The sequence below is a fragment of the Grampus griseus genome (assembly GCF_964374135.1).
Source record: "Grampus griseus genome assembly, chromosome: 16".
In the NCBI taxonomy this organism is placed as follows: Eukaryota; Metazoa; Chordata; class Mammalia; order Artiodactyla; family Delphinidae; genus Grampus; species Grampus griseus.
Genome location: NC_139010.1, coordinates 58,631,391 through 58,645,456, shown reverse-complemented (window position 1 = coordinate 58,645,456; position 14,066 = coordinate 58,631,391). Strand labels below are relative to the sequence as shown.

General features: G+C 44.6%; 2 protein-coding genes across 2 annotated transcripts in view; both read left to right on the top strand.

The window, feature by feature from the left end:
- PKD2L1 (polycystin 2 like 1, transient receptor potential cation channel) overlaps positions 1-2,343 on the top strand; it is a gene marked incomplete at both ends in the record, with an annotated part of 34,000 nt that extends 31,657 nt beyond the window's left edge. Inside the window, 5 exon segments of the mRNA XM_082673514.1 lie at positions 226-283; positions 287-352; positions 1,125-1,243; positions 1,495-1,618; positions 2,299-2,343. Of these exon segments, the coding sequence (XP_082529640.1) occupies positions 226-283; positions 287-352; positions 1,125-1,243; positions 1,495-1,618; positions 2,299-2,343 (412 nt within the window).
- A 2,492-nt stretch (positions 2,344-4,835) lies between these two features.
- On the top strand, positions 4,836-11,793 carry BLOC1S2 (biogenesis of lysosomal organelles complex 1 subunit 2; the record flags this gene model as incomplete). Its single annotated transcript, XM_082674266.1, has 5 exons — positions 4,836-4,932; positions 5,297-5,413; positions 8,761-8,880; positions 9,557-9,661; positions 10,969-11,793. The coding sequence occupies 5 exons, from the start codon at positions 4,836-4,838 to the stop codon at positions 10,998-11,000; spliced, it is 471 nt and encodes a 156-aa protein (XP_082530392.1). The 3' UTR covers positions 11,001-11,793.
- Between the last annotated feature and the right edge of the window lie 2,273 nt (positions 11,794-14,066).

The window sequence follows — 14,066 nt, the reverse complement described above, 5'->3', positions numbered from 1 at the left end:
CTGAACCTAGTCAGCAGGAGTCAGGGAAGGAAGAAATAGATTCAAGTGATTTCTTGGGGGGTCAAATCGCTACATCTTGGATATCCTGGCTTTCTCGTGTGGCCCCCTTCTTCCCTAGAGAGCAAGGCTCTTGCCAGAGTCTAGCAAAAAAGAGTGGGGAGTCCATAACGGAAAGCTCCCAGCCACGGCAGGTCAGAAGTCATTTCACCACCATGTTCTCCTCAGGCTGGGGCACATAGAGCATGAGATCACTGAGCTCACGGCTGCCTTCACCAGGTTTGACTAAGATGGGAATCACATCCTGGATGAGAAAGAGCAGGAAGAAATGCGGCAGGACCTGGAGGAGGAAAGGGTGAGCCTGGCTGGTGGACAGGCTACAAGGAAACTGCTCACCCTACCCTCCCTGCCAGCACACCTGGAACACAAGCCCAAACTGGAAGTCCTCTGACAGATGGGCAGGAAAGAACTCTCTAGAATAGTGGTTCTCAAACTGCTGCATATTAGAACGCCCCGGAGAGCTTTAAAAAAATCCTCATGCTCAGGCCACACACCCTAGACCAGAATCTCTGGGGGAGCTGGGAGGCCCAGCCATCAGTCCTTTTTACAACCCCCCAGGGACTGCAGTGCATAGCCAAGGTTGATCACCATTGCTCTAACACGTCGTCTTAGGGAGAAAAGGACCAATTGTCTGAGAATCCCTGACAATTCCTTCTGAGCAGCTGCCTCCTCCTTGGGGTTCTCCAACTCTGATCCTTAGCTGCCCCTGCTATGCCTGCTTCATCCCTATCCAGTATAGACCAAAAAGCCAAGGGTAAAAGGAACAGTGCCAGGACACTCTCCCTGCTCTCCCAAACGGAATTGGCTTCTAGTGAGCGCCTCATTCATCAATGCTTCAAGGAGCTTGTGTTTTGTTTCTTGTGGAGGTGATTCTCTCCCAGAGGTTAGGCCAGCTTTGTGTTCAGCATGACCATTCTGATTCTGTTGTCTCCAGAGTCTGAGAGGGAAGGGGAACAGCAAGCACTGGAGCCCGAAGCCCCGTCCCACGAGCCCGGCAGAGCAGGTGATGGAGCAGGACCTGACGGCTTCCCAGTCATCTTCTCTCTGCTCTCTGACCTCCTGATCAGGTGGCCCTCACCGCTGAGACTGAGAACCTGCACCAGTCCAGTGTGAGTAGCCCACCAGGCGAGTCGAGTCCAGAGGCTGCCAAAGCAGGTGGCTGGGTTTCAGGAGAAGAATTCTACATGTACGTGCAGCCCGGGGGCCCGGGGCTGACTGTGTTTATGTCATCCTACCTTGAGCTTCTTTCCACAGCCTTCCAATTCCCTGTACTACCCCAGGGAAAACCCCTCTCCCCCTTTAATTCTCCTGACAAGGCTGGGCCTTACCTTCCTTGCTCCCATCCAGACACACACTCTTCTGTACCCCCTATCCCTGGAATCACCCAGCCCTCCACACACGTTTCTGCTCCCTCGGTCTCTCTCAAATCTTGCACAGGCTCACAAGGAGAGTTGTGCAGCTGGAGACTGTCCTGGAAGGAGTCATGACCCAGATTGATGCCATGGGCTCAAAGCTGCCGACGCTGGAGAAGAAAGGGCAGCTGGCTCCCTTTCCAGGCATGGTGAGTGATCTCTCACCTGGATCCTCTCGGCTCCCACAGTTGAACTCTACCAGCTTTTCCACTCAGTGGGTAGAGGCAAAACTTTTTTTTTTTAAAATACATTTATTTATTTATTTGTTTTTGGCTGCGTTGGGTCTTCATTGCTGTGTGCGGGCTTTCTCTAGTTGCGGCGAGCGGGGGCTACTATTTGTTCCGGTGCACGGGTTTCTCATTGCAGTGGCTTCTCTTGTTGCGGAGCACGGGCTCTAGGCGCACAGGCTTCAGTAGTTGTGACACGTGGGCTCAGTAGTTGTGGCTCGCAGGCTCTAGAGCACAGGCTCAGTAGTTGTGGTGCACGGGCTTAGTTGCTTCAAGGCATGTGAGATCTTCCCGGACCAGGGCTCGAACCTGTGTCCCCTGCATTGGCAGGCAGATTCTTAACCACTGTGCCACCAGGGAAGCCCGAGGCAAAACATTTTTGAAAGACCAATGTTTCAGGCTCCTGGGGCAACATGTTCCCAGTAGTCAGTGAATCGTGGAGGTGGGGGTTGGAGGGAAGACCTGAAGTTGGTTGCTCTGGCCTTGAGGGCAGCCTTAGCCTCTAGGAGAGTGTCTGGGGTTGGAGAAACAGATCCAGGTAAAAGGAAAAGTGGGACACAAACTCCTCCTCCAAATGACCTGTCACTTTTTCTTCCAACAACGGGAACAAGGCATTTGGGAGCACCTGCAGGCAGCCCCAGCTGTGACTCCAGCCCCCTGGGGACTCCAGGGCGGGCAGGAGAGTGGTGGGGGAGGGGTCCTAAAGCATCAGACAGCAGGCTCCTCTGTCACCACCTCCCCATAAGCCCCCTCAGCACACGCCCTCCACTTCTAGGGCAGCGGGTCCCACCACTGCTGCTGCTGAGTCCCGCCCTGTGCCTGGCCTTCTGAGCCAACGTTTCTGTGTGTAACTCTGTGAAATACCTCCCGCTGGGCCTCTCACTCCCTGTGCTCTGAACTCTGCTGTGATGATTTTTTTTAAAGTCAATAAAAAATAATAAAGGAAAGGAGGGTAATAACTTTCCTAAGCATCTCGATAGCCATGATTTGTGAAAAAAGTAGAAGCTGAGAGAACAGCAATATCTAGATGTCTTCCTACTTGCCAGTGAACCTTTTCCTCTGTGCATCTAGAGATCTACTGCCAGTACCCATGGGGTTCATGTCTTCCCTATAGGGTTTCCCTGTGAAAGAGAAGGGGAAGCCAGAGAGGACACTTTCTCTTGTGGGGAGAGTACAATGTTGCAGAGGAGTTGGAGTGGTGACCTCCCCTAGCCTTCCCCAGCAAAGTCCAGGAAGATGGGCTTCCCTGGTGGCGCAGTGGTTGAGAGTCTGCCTGCCGATGCAGGGGACACGGGTTCGTGCCCCGGTCCGGGAAGATCCCACATGCCGCGGAGCGGCTAGGCCCGTGAGCCATGGCCGCTGAGCCTGCGCATCCGGAGCCTGTGCTCCGCAACAGGAGAGGCCACAGCAGTGAGAGGCCCGCGTACCGCAAAAAAAAAAAAAAAGTCCAGGAAGACTCAGTGGAAGAGCCTACCTCCAGACATGTCACTGAACACTGAGGGGGCTGTAAACCAGGACAGAGATGGAGCCTGAGGAGAAGCTGGCAAAGAAATGACCTCAGGATTCCGAGATATTTGGATAAAATGTGGGGGACTCTGACTCTCTTCCATAGGACAATGTGGGTTTGCCTGGTGATTATCAATAAAAATCCTTAGGAAAACCAGGACTTTGCACTTGCTTCGGGGACTGCAGGGGAAAGAAGAGAGTCCGGAACTGTGAACCATCCTTGTACCTGGGCTGGAGAAAGCTCATCCCTGCTGGGAGGTGTAGAGTTGAGGCAGTGACAATGTGAAGAAGCTGGCTGCCCCACGAGTTCTGAAAGAAAAATTTCTGACTCATAGGAATAGTTTGAAATAGTGGACACTACCATTGGAGGGAGTGGAGACAGTGACCTAGGGAGGCCTGGTCCTTAGAGTGAAGAGATTATGGTGTGTGTGTTTGTGTGTGCATGTGTGCGCTGTTGGGTGTGGGCAGTGAGAGTGCAGATGGAGGATAAGTAGGAATAAGACAAAAAACTCCTACACCAAGATTCTGGATGTATAGGCCTGCATCCTGAGACCTGATACCTATCCCCTCTCTCTGCCCCTGTGACCTTTATCCCTCCCTCATTCTGCACCTTCCATTGCTCTCCAGTTTCTTTTTTCATCCATTCCCTTCACCCACCTGCATTCTCCCATCCCATCAAATACAATCTATACACCCAGAAGTCTTGTGAAACAGCTGAATGCAATTAAGATAACCAGAGTGTATCCTCAGTCCTAAAAAATTATGATCTAAGCTTTCTTCAAGAAAGGCTGTTTCGGGACTTCCCTGGTGGAGCAGTGGTTAAGAATCCGCCTGCCAGTGCAGGGGACACGGGTTCGAGCCCTGGTCTGGAAGATCCCACATGCTACGGAGTAACTAAGCCCGTGCGCCACAACTACCGAGCCTGTGCTCTAGAGCCTGCGAGCCACAACTACTGAAGCCCACAAGCCTAGAGCTCATGCTCCGCAAGAAGAGAAGCCACAGCAATGAGAAGTCCATGCACCATAATGATGAGTAGCCCCCACTCGCTGCAACTAGAAAAGGCCCATGCGCAGCAACAAGGACCCAACACAGCCAAAAGTAAATAAACAAAGAAACGCTGTATCAACCCAAGAGGTGTAGGTGCCAGACTGAAGTTTGGGAAAAAAGGTCCAATGAGCCGATATTAACCTAGGACATAGGAAGGGAGAGTATTTCGGCTCAGGGATAATGCCTGAAGGTTTCCCAGAGCCTAGATGAGACTATCTTCAAAAGCAAGGATTCCTTGAGCAGTCTTTCAGTGACTAATAGCAGCCGGGGTGAGGATTCTCTGGGGAGGGGCTAACTTGTCTCCGGTTATTTTAGTCAGCAGGCCGCACTGGGCTCGACCCATCCCAGAGAGGTCTTACTAGGCTAGTGATTCCGCCAGGGAGTGGCCGCAGAATTGAGCGCATCCTTTGTTCCAGACATCGGACTCTTGGCATCTGATCGACTCACGAAGCTTATTTTAGCTTCAAATTCGGCTTGGTGCCTACGCTTGGCTATCACGCATTCCTTGCGGTATGGCTTAGCCCAGAAGTGCAGAATCACAGGGCAATGAACTCCGGGCGGGGAGGGCGGGGCACGCCCGGCGCGCATGCGCAGGCATCCCAGACCCAGAAGCACCACGGGGCTGGGCATGGCGGCGGCGGCCGAGGGTGTCCCAGAGACCCACCGCGAGGAGCCCGTTCGGGGTATGCGGAGTGGATGGGGACGAAGTGTCCAGTGGGAGGCCTGGGGCTCTGGGTTACGGGCCCGAGGTGCCTGGCGGGAGCGGGCAGGTCGGAGGGGCGCGCCTGTGTGTACGCGTGTTTGTCCTGTCAGGGCGACTGAGAAGGTTTGGCCGCGGGGTAGAGTGTGAACTGAGGCTGGTGCAAGGGAGCAGAGTTGGCGTGTCAGGTGGGGCAGGGACGAAGTGAGGGACTCGAAATTACGGCACATGGAGAATGGAGCCGATTTGATGCAATGAGGACAGGTGGAGGGATGTAGGGAGAGGCGTCTGTGGCTAGATTAGGACCAGGGCAGGGCGGGACCCTTACTCATTCTCTTTTGATCCAGATGATGCCGCCGTGGAGACCGCTGAGGAAGCAAAGGAGCCCGCTGAGGCTGACATCACTGAACTCTGCCGGGACATGTTCTCCAAGATGGCAACTTACCTGACTGGGGAACTGACGGGTGAGGCGGGGTCCGGGTTGATTCCGCTAGTTCCAGGCACCACTCGCTGGAGCTGGGGTTTGGCCCTGGTAGGCCTGTGAGGTGCTTTAGCAGCGTCAGTCTGCGGCTCCCTCCCTAACCCCACACACCTCGAAACATGCCTGGTGGAAGTTTGGGGAGGTCAAGAATGAGTAGGAAAGAAGTCCATCCGTTCCCTGGAGAAATTCACGAATTACTTTCAGCAACACAGGATAAACAACGAGGTCCTACTGCATAGCACAGAGAACTATATTCAATAGCCTATGATAAACCATAATGGAAAGGAATGTAAAGAAAAAAGAATGTATATATACGTATAGCTGAATCACTTTGCTGTACAGCAGTGATTAACACAACATTGTAAATAACTGTACTTGAACAAAAAAAATTCGGTACAGAAACACATAAGAATACTTAATACAGCCCTGCAGGCCTCCGTAGTGTAGACTGAGGCTGAGAAAACAAAAAAGAATTCATCAAGAAGTGCTTCGTTGGGGGAGGTGCATTTTGAACAGGGCTGTAAAGCGACTGATTGGCCAGAAAGTGGGAAATGACTGGTGAGTGAGGTGGTATAAGCAAGCAGTTTGTTGGCTAAGCAGGTGTATTTACGAGGTTACCGGGAAATGGGGAGTGACCTGCAGATTTAAGGATCTATTAGGTTCGTCTCTCCCACCCTTTGGGACATGATTAATTTTTTGGTCCAGTGTGTATTTCCAGGTGAACACATGACCCATGTGTGGAGGAGGGTCTAAAAAATGAAGTCTGGTCCAGTGTGGCTTTTCATAAAGGCTGTTATGTTGTTTCACTTCCCCAGGAAGTTGCTGTGAGCTAAATGTATGAACCAGAATGTATGGGAAAATGCTTGGTGCAGAACAGGAGGGGTTGAGTCTCCAACAGCCTATTTATTTATTTGTTTGTTTATTTCTGAGCAAAAGAAACCAAGCAACAAAATCTAGATTTTTTTTTTTTTGGCTTTTCTTTAAAAATTCCAAAGATTTGGCAGTAGTAGTCCCCCATTCTTGCAAGGCTCTAATTGGCTAGAGTTGGGCATTGTCTCCTTTAAATGGACCAGCGCTGTGCAGTTTGTCCCCAACTACTCCCTGTTTTCTCCCTTTAACTGAGACCTGGTGTCAGTTGCCATTTATTACTGTTCTTACTGTTGTTTTTTTAGTAGTGGTACAGAAATGGTTTTCTGTACCAATGTCTATCAAAATTGGTAAAGTAAATGATAGACTAAGACTAAGAGGATCATAGGTTCCAAGAAGTGGGAGAGTGTATTTCTTTGTAGAAGTGAGTAATCTTGCATTTAAAATGCAAACACCTGGCTTGCTTCACTCATTTACATAATATTGTTGGCTCCTGGGTATTTGAGTGTGTGACCCTTGTTTGAGAGAGACTCATTTGATAGCAGTGAGAGTATGGATATGGAGGAGACACAGAAGAGCAATATTTCAGATGAAAAGTAACCGTCTGTGACAGAGTGATGGTAAAAGGAATGGGGAGGGGAGCATGGATGCAAGAACATTATAGAAGTGGAATTTATAGGACTTGTTGAAGTGGGTGTTAAGGGATGGGAGCAGCTTAAGATGTGTCTGCAGTTTTAAGCCTGGGTGGTGTCATCAGCCAAAATAGGCAGGTTGGAAAGAGGAACCATGTTTAGTGTGAAAATAATATTTTCAGTTTTGACTTGGCTGATTTTAGTTATTACTGGGACACTCAGGTGACTGTTATCAAGACATCCAGGTGACTTCAACATGTGAATCCAGAGCTCAGACAGTGGTCAGAGCAGGAGAAACAGATTTGGAAGTCACCTGCATAGCAGAGTGAGTTGAGGCTGTGCAGAATGAGACTGCCAGGGAAGACCATAGAGGTAGGTAAGAGGACCTGGACTAAAATCTCAGGGAATGCCTGTACTGGGCAATTAATTTGTTTTTATTAACAGTACTTAAAGTCCCTAGGTTTCCAAATGATTTATTACAAAATGAATTTTAAGTGGATTGTAATTTCCCTATGATTGTCATTCTTACCTATACAGATACTTTTTTGAGTTTGAAAGGAAGCTAGCATAACCCTGGGAATGCCCATGGAAATGTGCCACCCATGTAAACATCAGCCATGTGTCACAGCTGAGGGAAAGTTGAGAACTGATAGTTAAGGGGGTTAGATGAGAAGAGATCTGGTACAGAAACTCAAAAAGAGCAGTTAGAAAATGCTATAGCAGCCGAGGGAAATGAGTGTTTCATGAAGAGAGAGAGATCAGTAGTGTCAGATGTTATGGAGAGGCCCAGGAGTATAATAACTGAGAAAAGGCCATGGATTTGGTGGTTCAGAGAGCACTGATTACCTTGGAGCTTGTCATTTTTCTGGGTGGTGGGGACAGAGACCAGACTGGAAGGGTTTACATGAGTGAATGGTGAGGAGTAGGAAGCAGTGAGTGTAAGCTACTCTTTCAGAAGGGTTAGCAGTGAAGCTCCTTTGCTTTACTGAGCAAATGATGTAGGTGTACAATAGAGGGAGTGCTTTTGGGCTGGAGGAAACCGGAATATATTTCTAGATAGAGAGGAAGGTGCCAGGATGGAGAGAGAGTTTGGAAGGGCAAGGGAAAGGAGATACTGAAGCGAGGCCCTGAAGAGGTAGAAGGGTTGGGATCGGCGCACAGGAGGAGGAGCTGTCGTGGCGAGAACAGGAACGCTTCTGCCTCTTGAGAAGACACTGGGGTACAGAGAAGTTTGGAAATGAGGCAGAAAGATTGAGGCAGTTTATGTAAGTGGGCTTGGCTTTTGGGAAAGTTGGAGTAAAGGCCATTTGCTTTGAGTAGGGATGGGGAAGGGAATTGAGGATGTGAGAAGCAGGCAAATGGTTTGGAAGCCAGTGTATAAAATGGAGTACAGAATCACAAGTAATAAATGAGTTGCTAAGAAGTGTTGAGGTCCTAGTTGACTTTATATATATTTTGATATATATATGTATTTATGCTGCAGTCTGCCAAATTATATGTTTTCATGTTGTAGAAGTACCAAGACTGTTTCACCTCCCTTTTCTTGGTACATGAGTTTATCATTTTCCTTTCTAACTAAGATCCTGAAGCTTCTGGAGTTTATTTGGTTTAAATAGTTTGCTGATTGTTGCCTGAATTTCTACTTAGACATTTAGAGTACATAGGCTGAGTATAAATGTCATAGATCAAAAGTGGCCTGCTTCTTTGACAATCCCTAGGTCCTGCCTTGAACTACCATTTGGTATTTAATTCCACATTCTAGTTATCTAAAAAGATCTTAAAGGCATCACATCTTCTGTTTTGTTTTTTTTTTCTTCTGTTTGTTTTAAAGCCACCAGTGAAGACTATAAGCTTCTGGAAAATATGAATAAACTAACCAGCCTGAAGTATCTTGAAATGAAAGATATTGCTATAAACATTAGTAGAAACTTAAAGGACTTAAACCAGAAGTGTAAGTAATAATTTTTTTACAATTAAACGTGTTTGTATTTAATGTTCTTTTGTGCTTGGGGCAGTGGAGAAGGGAAGGGAACATGGCCCCTGTCCTCAGGGAGCTCATTTTCTAAAAGTGAATTAGAAAATTAAGGTGAATTTCTTCCATTGTGAGGATTAGCATGCTTTGGTGGTATGGTTATTTCTGCTTCTGAATCTTGATTTGATCTGTTTATTCCTGGAAAAACAGTGAATTAATTTAACAGTGAAACCTATAAAGGACTACTTTATAAACAGAAAACCAGCACATCTATAATTGGAAAATGCTGCTTTAGACTGGTAGAATATATTTCCCCATTGACTTATACTTGTGTTCCCTGTCTTTAGGGCTCTCCTTCTTGGTCTGGGAGTACCCAAGAAGCCGAATCAGTAACGGAAAGATTGCTTGAGGAGCAAGGAATTTAAGAGAGGAAAACCAGTAGATGAGAGAGACTTAACTTTGTTTAGGTCACCGTCATACCTGATCAGCTAGCTACTGTCTTCTACGGCGTCTGCCTGCTAGTGATCAGAATCATGTCACTCCACCCACTCTGTCTTAGGCAGAGCTGGAGAGACACTAGCATGCTTACTTTCCACTTTTTTCTGCACTCCTTGTTGATGTTGTATGAACCTGTGGTCTGTCTTTGTTTTTAAAGATGCTGGACTACAGCCTTATCTGGATCAGATCAATGTAATTGAGGAGCAGGTAGCAGCTCTTGAGCAGGCAGCCTACAAGTTGGATGCGTATTCAAAAAAACTGGGTAACCATTTTTATTTCTGTTTTGATTTGATGAGTACCCTCCTGCCAGTATGACCTTATATAATAAGATGGTTAACATTTATGATGTGCCTACCGTGATCTATTTTAATCTTCACAAAACCTCTTGAAAGTAACGTTTTATTAGTGACAATAATAAAATAACATTTCCTGAGTACTTAATGATATATCAGGCACTGTTCTTAATATTTTGCGTCTGTTATGTTTTTTATCCTTCAGTCTCTGAGGTAAGTACATGATTTTTATCCCCATTCTATTGAAGAGGAAACTGTGGTTGAAGGGGTTATAACTTGCTTAAGGACACAAAGCTAGTATATAGAAGAGCTGTATTTCAAACTAGGTCTGATTGATTACAAAGCTCAAGGCTGAAGCATCTTTAATAACGTAGATACATGTCTTAAGAAACAGAGTAGTCAATCAAGGCTTTCTTGAAGGGTTACTTTTCCTTTAAGGAGGAAACTGGCACTAGTACTGATGCCTTGTTAATTGACTCTGGCTCTTATATCCATGATTAAAAATAATGCAGTTGTTTTTAGCCTAGATATAATTTACAGATTATTTTATTTTTATCATTGACAGTAGTTGACTACTTCAAAAGATTGGTTTGTAGCAGACTGAGACATGCGTGGCGGTTAGCAGTTTCATTGTCCACAATTAAATTTACTAAATGGTGACTGTGAACTTTAGAAGGCCTTGTGCCAGATGCTTTCAAGGTTTTAAAGAAAAAGGGAATCCATAACATTGAGGTTTATTTGATGGTCTTTTAAATTTCTGTATCTTTCAAAATTGTTTTCCTAGAGTGAGGGGTAGGGATAAGAAAATAAAAGGTGAAACATACTTCTTGAAAGTCCCAGTCTGGCTCTCAGAGGGTGCCTGGGACAGAGCCTGGAGAGGCCATTTCCTGTGCTTTGTAGGGCTTCTGGTGGCTCAAGTGCCAGTAGGTCTGCTTAACCCTGGTGGAGCATCTGACCAGGTACTGTTGATAGGGTTAGAGCTTAGGGAACTCATGTTAGGTGCTCAGTTCTGTGTGTGTATATTTGACTCCTTAAGTTGTGCACATTGATTATATTTGGACAGATATCCAAATATCTGTCCTTAGCTAATATGAGAGTTGCCATATAGGTATGCCTATAATTTGGATACAGTTTGGACAGCTAAGAGGACTGAAGTTAATAGATATTTTTTAATGTAATAGACGTTTTTGAATTTACCTAGAAATGCTAACTGAAAAGTATCTTTGTAAGAGCCAATTTTAAAAGGTATAACTTCTTCTCCCTCTCCCCCCTACAGAAGCCAAATACAAGAAGCTGGAGAAGCGATGAAAAACTTATTCCTGTGGGACAAAGTCTTTTTTAATGTGGGAAGAATGTTTTATAAGACCTGAATCTTGAGGCTGATGAATTGTCAAAACTCCTCAAAAGGCAGCTATGCTGGTTGTCCCAGAAACTTCACAACATTGGAGTAAACTGAAGGACTGTGGCTACTCCTGGAAGAACTTCTTCTGAGTCAGAATCCCTCAAAAACTCACGCTTATAACTCCTTACCTTTTACTTGAATGCTTCATCATCCATTCAGGACAGAGACTCTCTCAAATTTGCATAAACCTGGACTTGCCAGTAGAATCAAATGAGCAGGCCTGTTTTCCCTGGTAGCAGTTGATTACTACATTATTTTCTCAAATGGTTGGTTTTTGAGTTACTGCGTAACTGGTTGTTTTTTTCTATTAAGGATGTAATGTATTGCTAACAAGATTCTAAATTTAAAAAGGAAAACAAAACAGTCTTGTTCTTGACAGTTTGTCACCTTGTGAATGTCAGTAATTTACATTTCCATAACATTGCAAATAACAGAAAATCTTAAAACAATTTCAGGCCAAGTCTTCTAGACTGAAGAGAAACAGTGAAAGGAGTGTTGTTGCAATAGTTTGGTGTATGTGATGGGCCCCTCCTGTCTGTTCTGTGTATGAGTCAGATGGCTGGGGATGGATATCATCTTGGCATGTGCTCCCTTTTGGAAATATAAGGACAGGATGTGTACGTGTGTGTACGTGTTAGGTGGGGAGGTAGGGCTGCCACTCGGGCTGCTACTCATTAAATAAAGCATTTTTATAAAATATCTTCCTACTGTGTCTGCAGGGTCAGTGGGGGCTCGCAGGGACCTGTTTTCCTTTCAGACTAAAGACATCAGTGGATGGAGGATACTGACTGACCAGTCTAGTTTGGAAGACAGTCAACCAAATCCAGAGTTGGGTGTTAGTGGTTAGGAAGGTGCCTGAGGTCCCCAATTCCATCTCCAAAAGAGTTCTTAATTCTGTTTTTGTCATTTCCCACCATTTAAGTTCTAGTCCACCATCATTTATCCCCTTCTTCTCTGGACTATTGCTGTGGTCTTACCTTACATATCCCTCCAACCTGCAGTCCAGGCTGCTGGCAGACCAATCTTTCTAAAATGTAAACTGGCCACATTTCTCCTGCTTAGATTTCTTTCATGACTTCTCCTGGCCTCTTTGAAAAAGCCAGACTTTTAAAAGTTAGAAACCAAACTTTTAATAAGTATTTCGTATTTTGTGTTTCTGAGGGTGAACTAGTCTAATGTAATTCTCTTTGGCTCTTTATTAAACTTTCTATAACTTTTTCATACAAGATTTGAAGCATTTAGCCAGATACACATCCTGACACAAACTAGCATTTTGAAATTGATATACATAAAGTGGACAACATCCCCAATTATATTTATGATATAGGGTTCTCCCAAGATAGAGCTGAAATTACCAGTTTTAATCTTTCATTCTATTAATGTAGTACATTACATTTATTGATTTGTGTGTGTTGAATCATCTTTGCATCCCAGGGATAAATCCCAATTGATCATGGCATATGTCTTTTAATGTGCTGTTGAGTTTGGTTTGCTAGTATCTTGAGAATTTTTACATCTATATTCATCAGGGATATTGGCCGGTAGTTTTCTTTTCAGTATCCTTATCTGGCTTTGGTATCAGGGTAATGCTCACCTCATAAGATGAGTTTGGGAGTGTTCCCTCTTCAATTTTTTTGGAAGAGTTTGAGAAAGATCAGCATTAATTCTTTTTCTTGGGGGGGGCATTAATTCTTTACGTGTTTGTTAGAATTCACCAGTGAAACCATTTGATCCTGGGCTTTTCTTTGTTGGGAGGTTTTGATTACTGATTCAAAATCGTTACATATTATTGACTTGTTCAGATTTTTTCTTCATGACTCAATCTTGGTAGGTTATATGTCTCTAGGAATGTATCCATTTCTTCTAGGTTGTCCAATTTGTTGGCAGATAATTGCTTCCATAGTCTTTGTCTTTCTGTAGTCTTCTCTTTCATTCATAACTTTATTTATTTGAGTCCTAATTTCTTTTTGTCTTGGTTAGTCCAGCTAAAGTTTTGTCAGTTTTGTTTATCTTTTCCAAACCAACTCTTAGTTTCATTATTCTCCATTTCTCTATTGCATTTATTTCTGCTCTAATTTTTATTATTTCCTGCCATCTGCTAACCTTGGGCTTAGTTTGTTCTTTTTCTAGTTCCTTGAGGTGTAATGTTAGTTCCTTGAGGTTTATTTGAGGCTATTTTTTCTTGATATAGGCATTTACAGCTGTAAACGTCCCTCTTAGAACTGCTTTTGCTATATCCACAAGTTTTGGTATGTTGTGTTTCCATTTTCATTTGTTTCATTTGATTTTCCTTTTGATCTCTTTTTGTCCATTTGTTGTTCAAGAGTATGTTATTTAATTTCCATGTTTTTGTGAATTTCCAATTTTTCTCCTATTACTGGATTCTAGTTTCATGCCATTGTGCTTAGAAAAGATACTTGATATAATTTCTATCTTCTTTAATTTATTCAGACTTGTAGCCTAATACATGATCCATCTTGGAGAATGTTCCATGTGCACTTGGGAAGAATGTGTTTTCTAAAGCCAGATTTCCTAGCATGCATACAAGGCCCCTATTTTATTCCTTTTTTCAATTTCATTCCCTGTTACTCTGACACTTAACACTGTATTGAGCTATCTTGAGCTACCTTAAATTCGAATGGATGAGTTTTTTTCCCATAAACTTTCTACTTTACAACAGACTTAGATTTGCTGGAAAGTTGCAAAGATAACACTGAATTCCATATACCTCAATTTAGAAAAAATATAACACAGAATTCTATGGATGAGTTTTCATATCTTAACTGAGGTTTCCTCTTCCTGAAATTATCACCTGCCCATGCTTGATAAACTTCTATTCTTCAAGATTCCGTCTTGACCTCTACTACTAGGCTGGGCTGTATTACCTCCAGAGCAGAAAAAATATCAATGTGACAGCAGTACAGAGGCATCAATATTTTAAGGCAGTTAACTTGATTTTTCCCAAAAAAGCA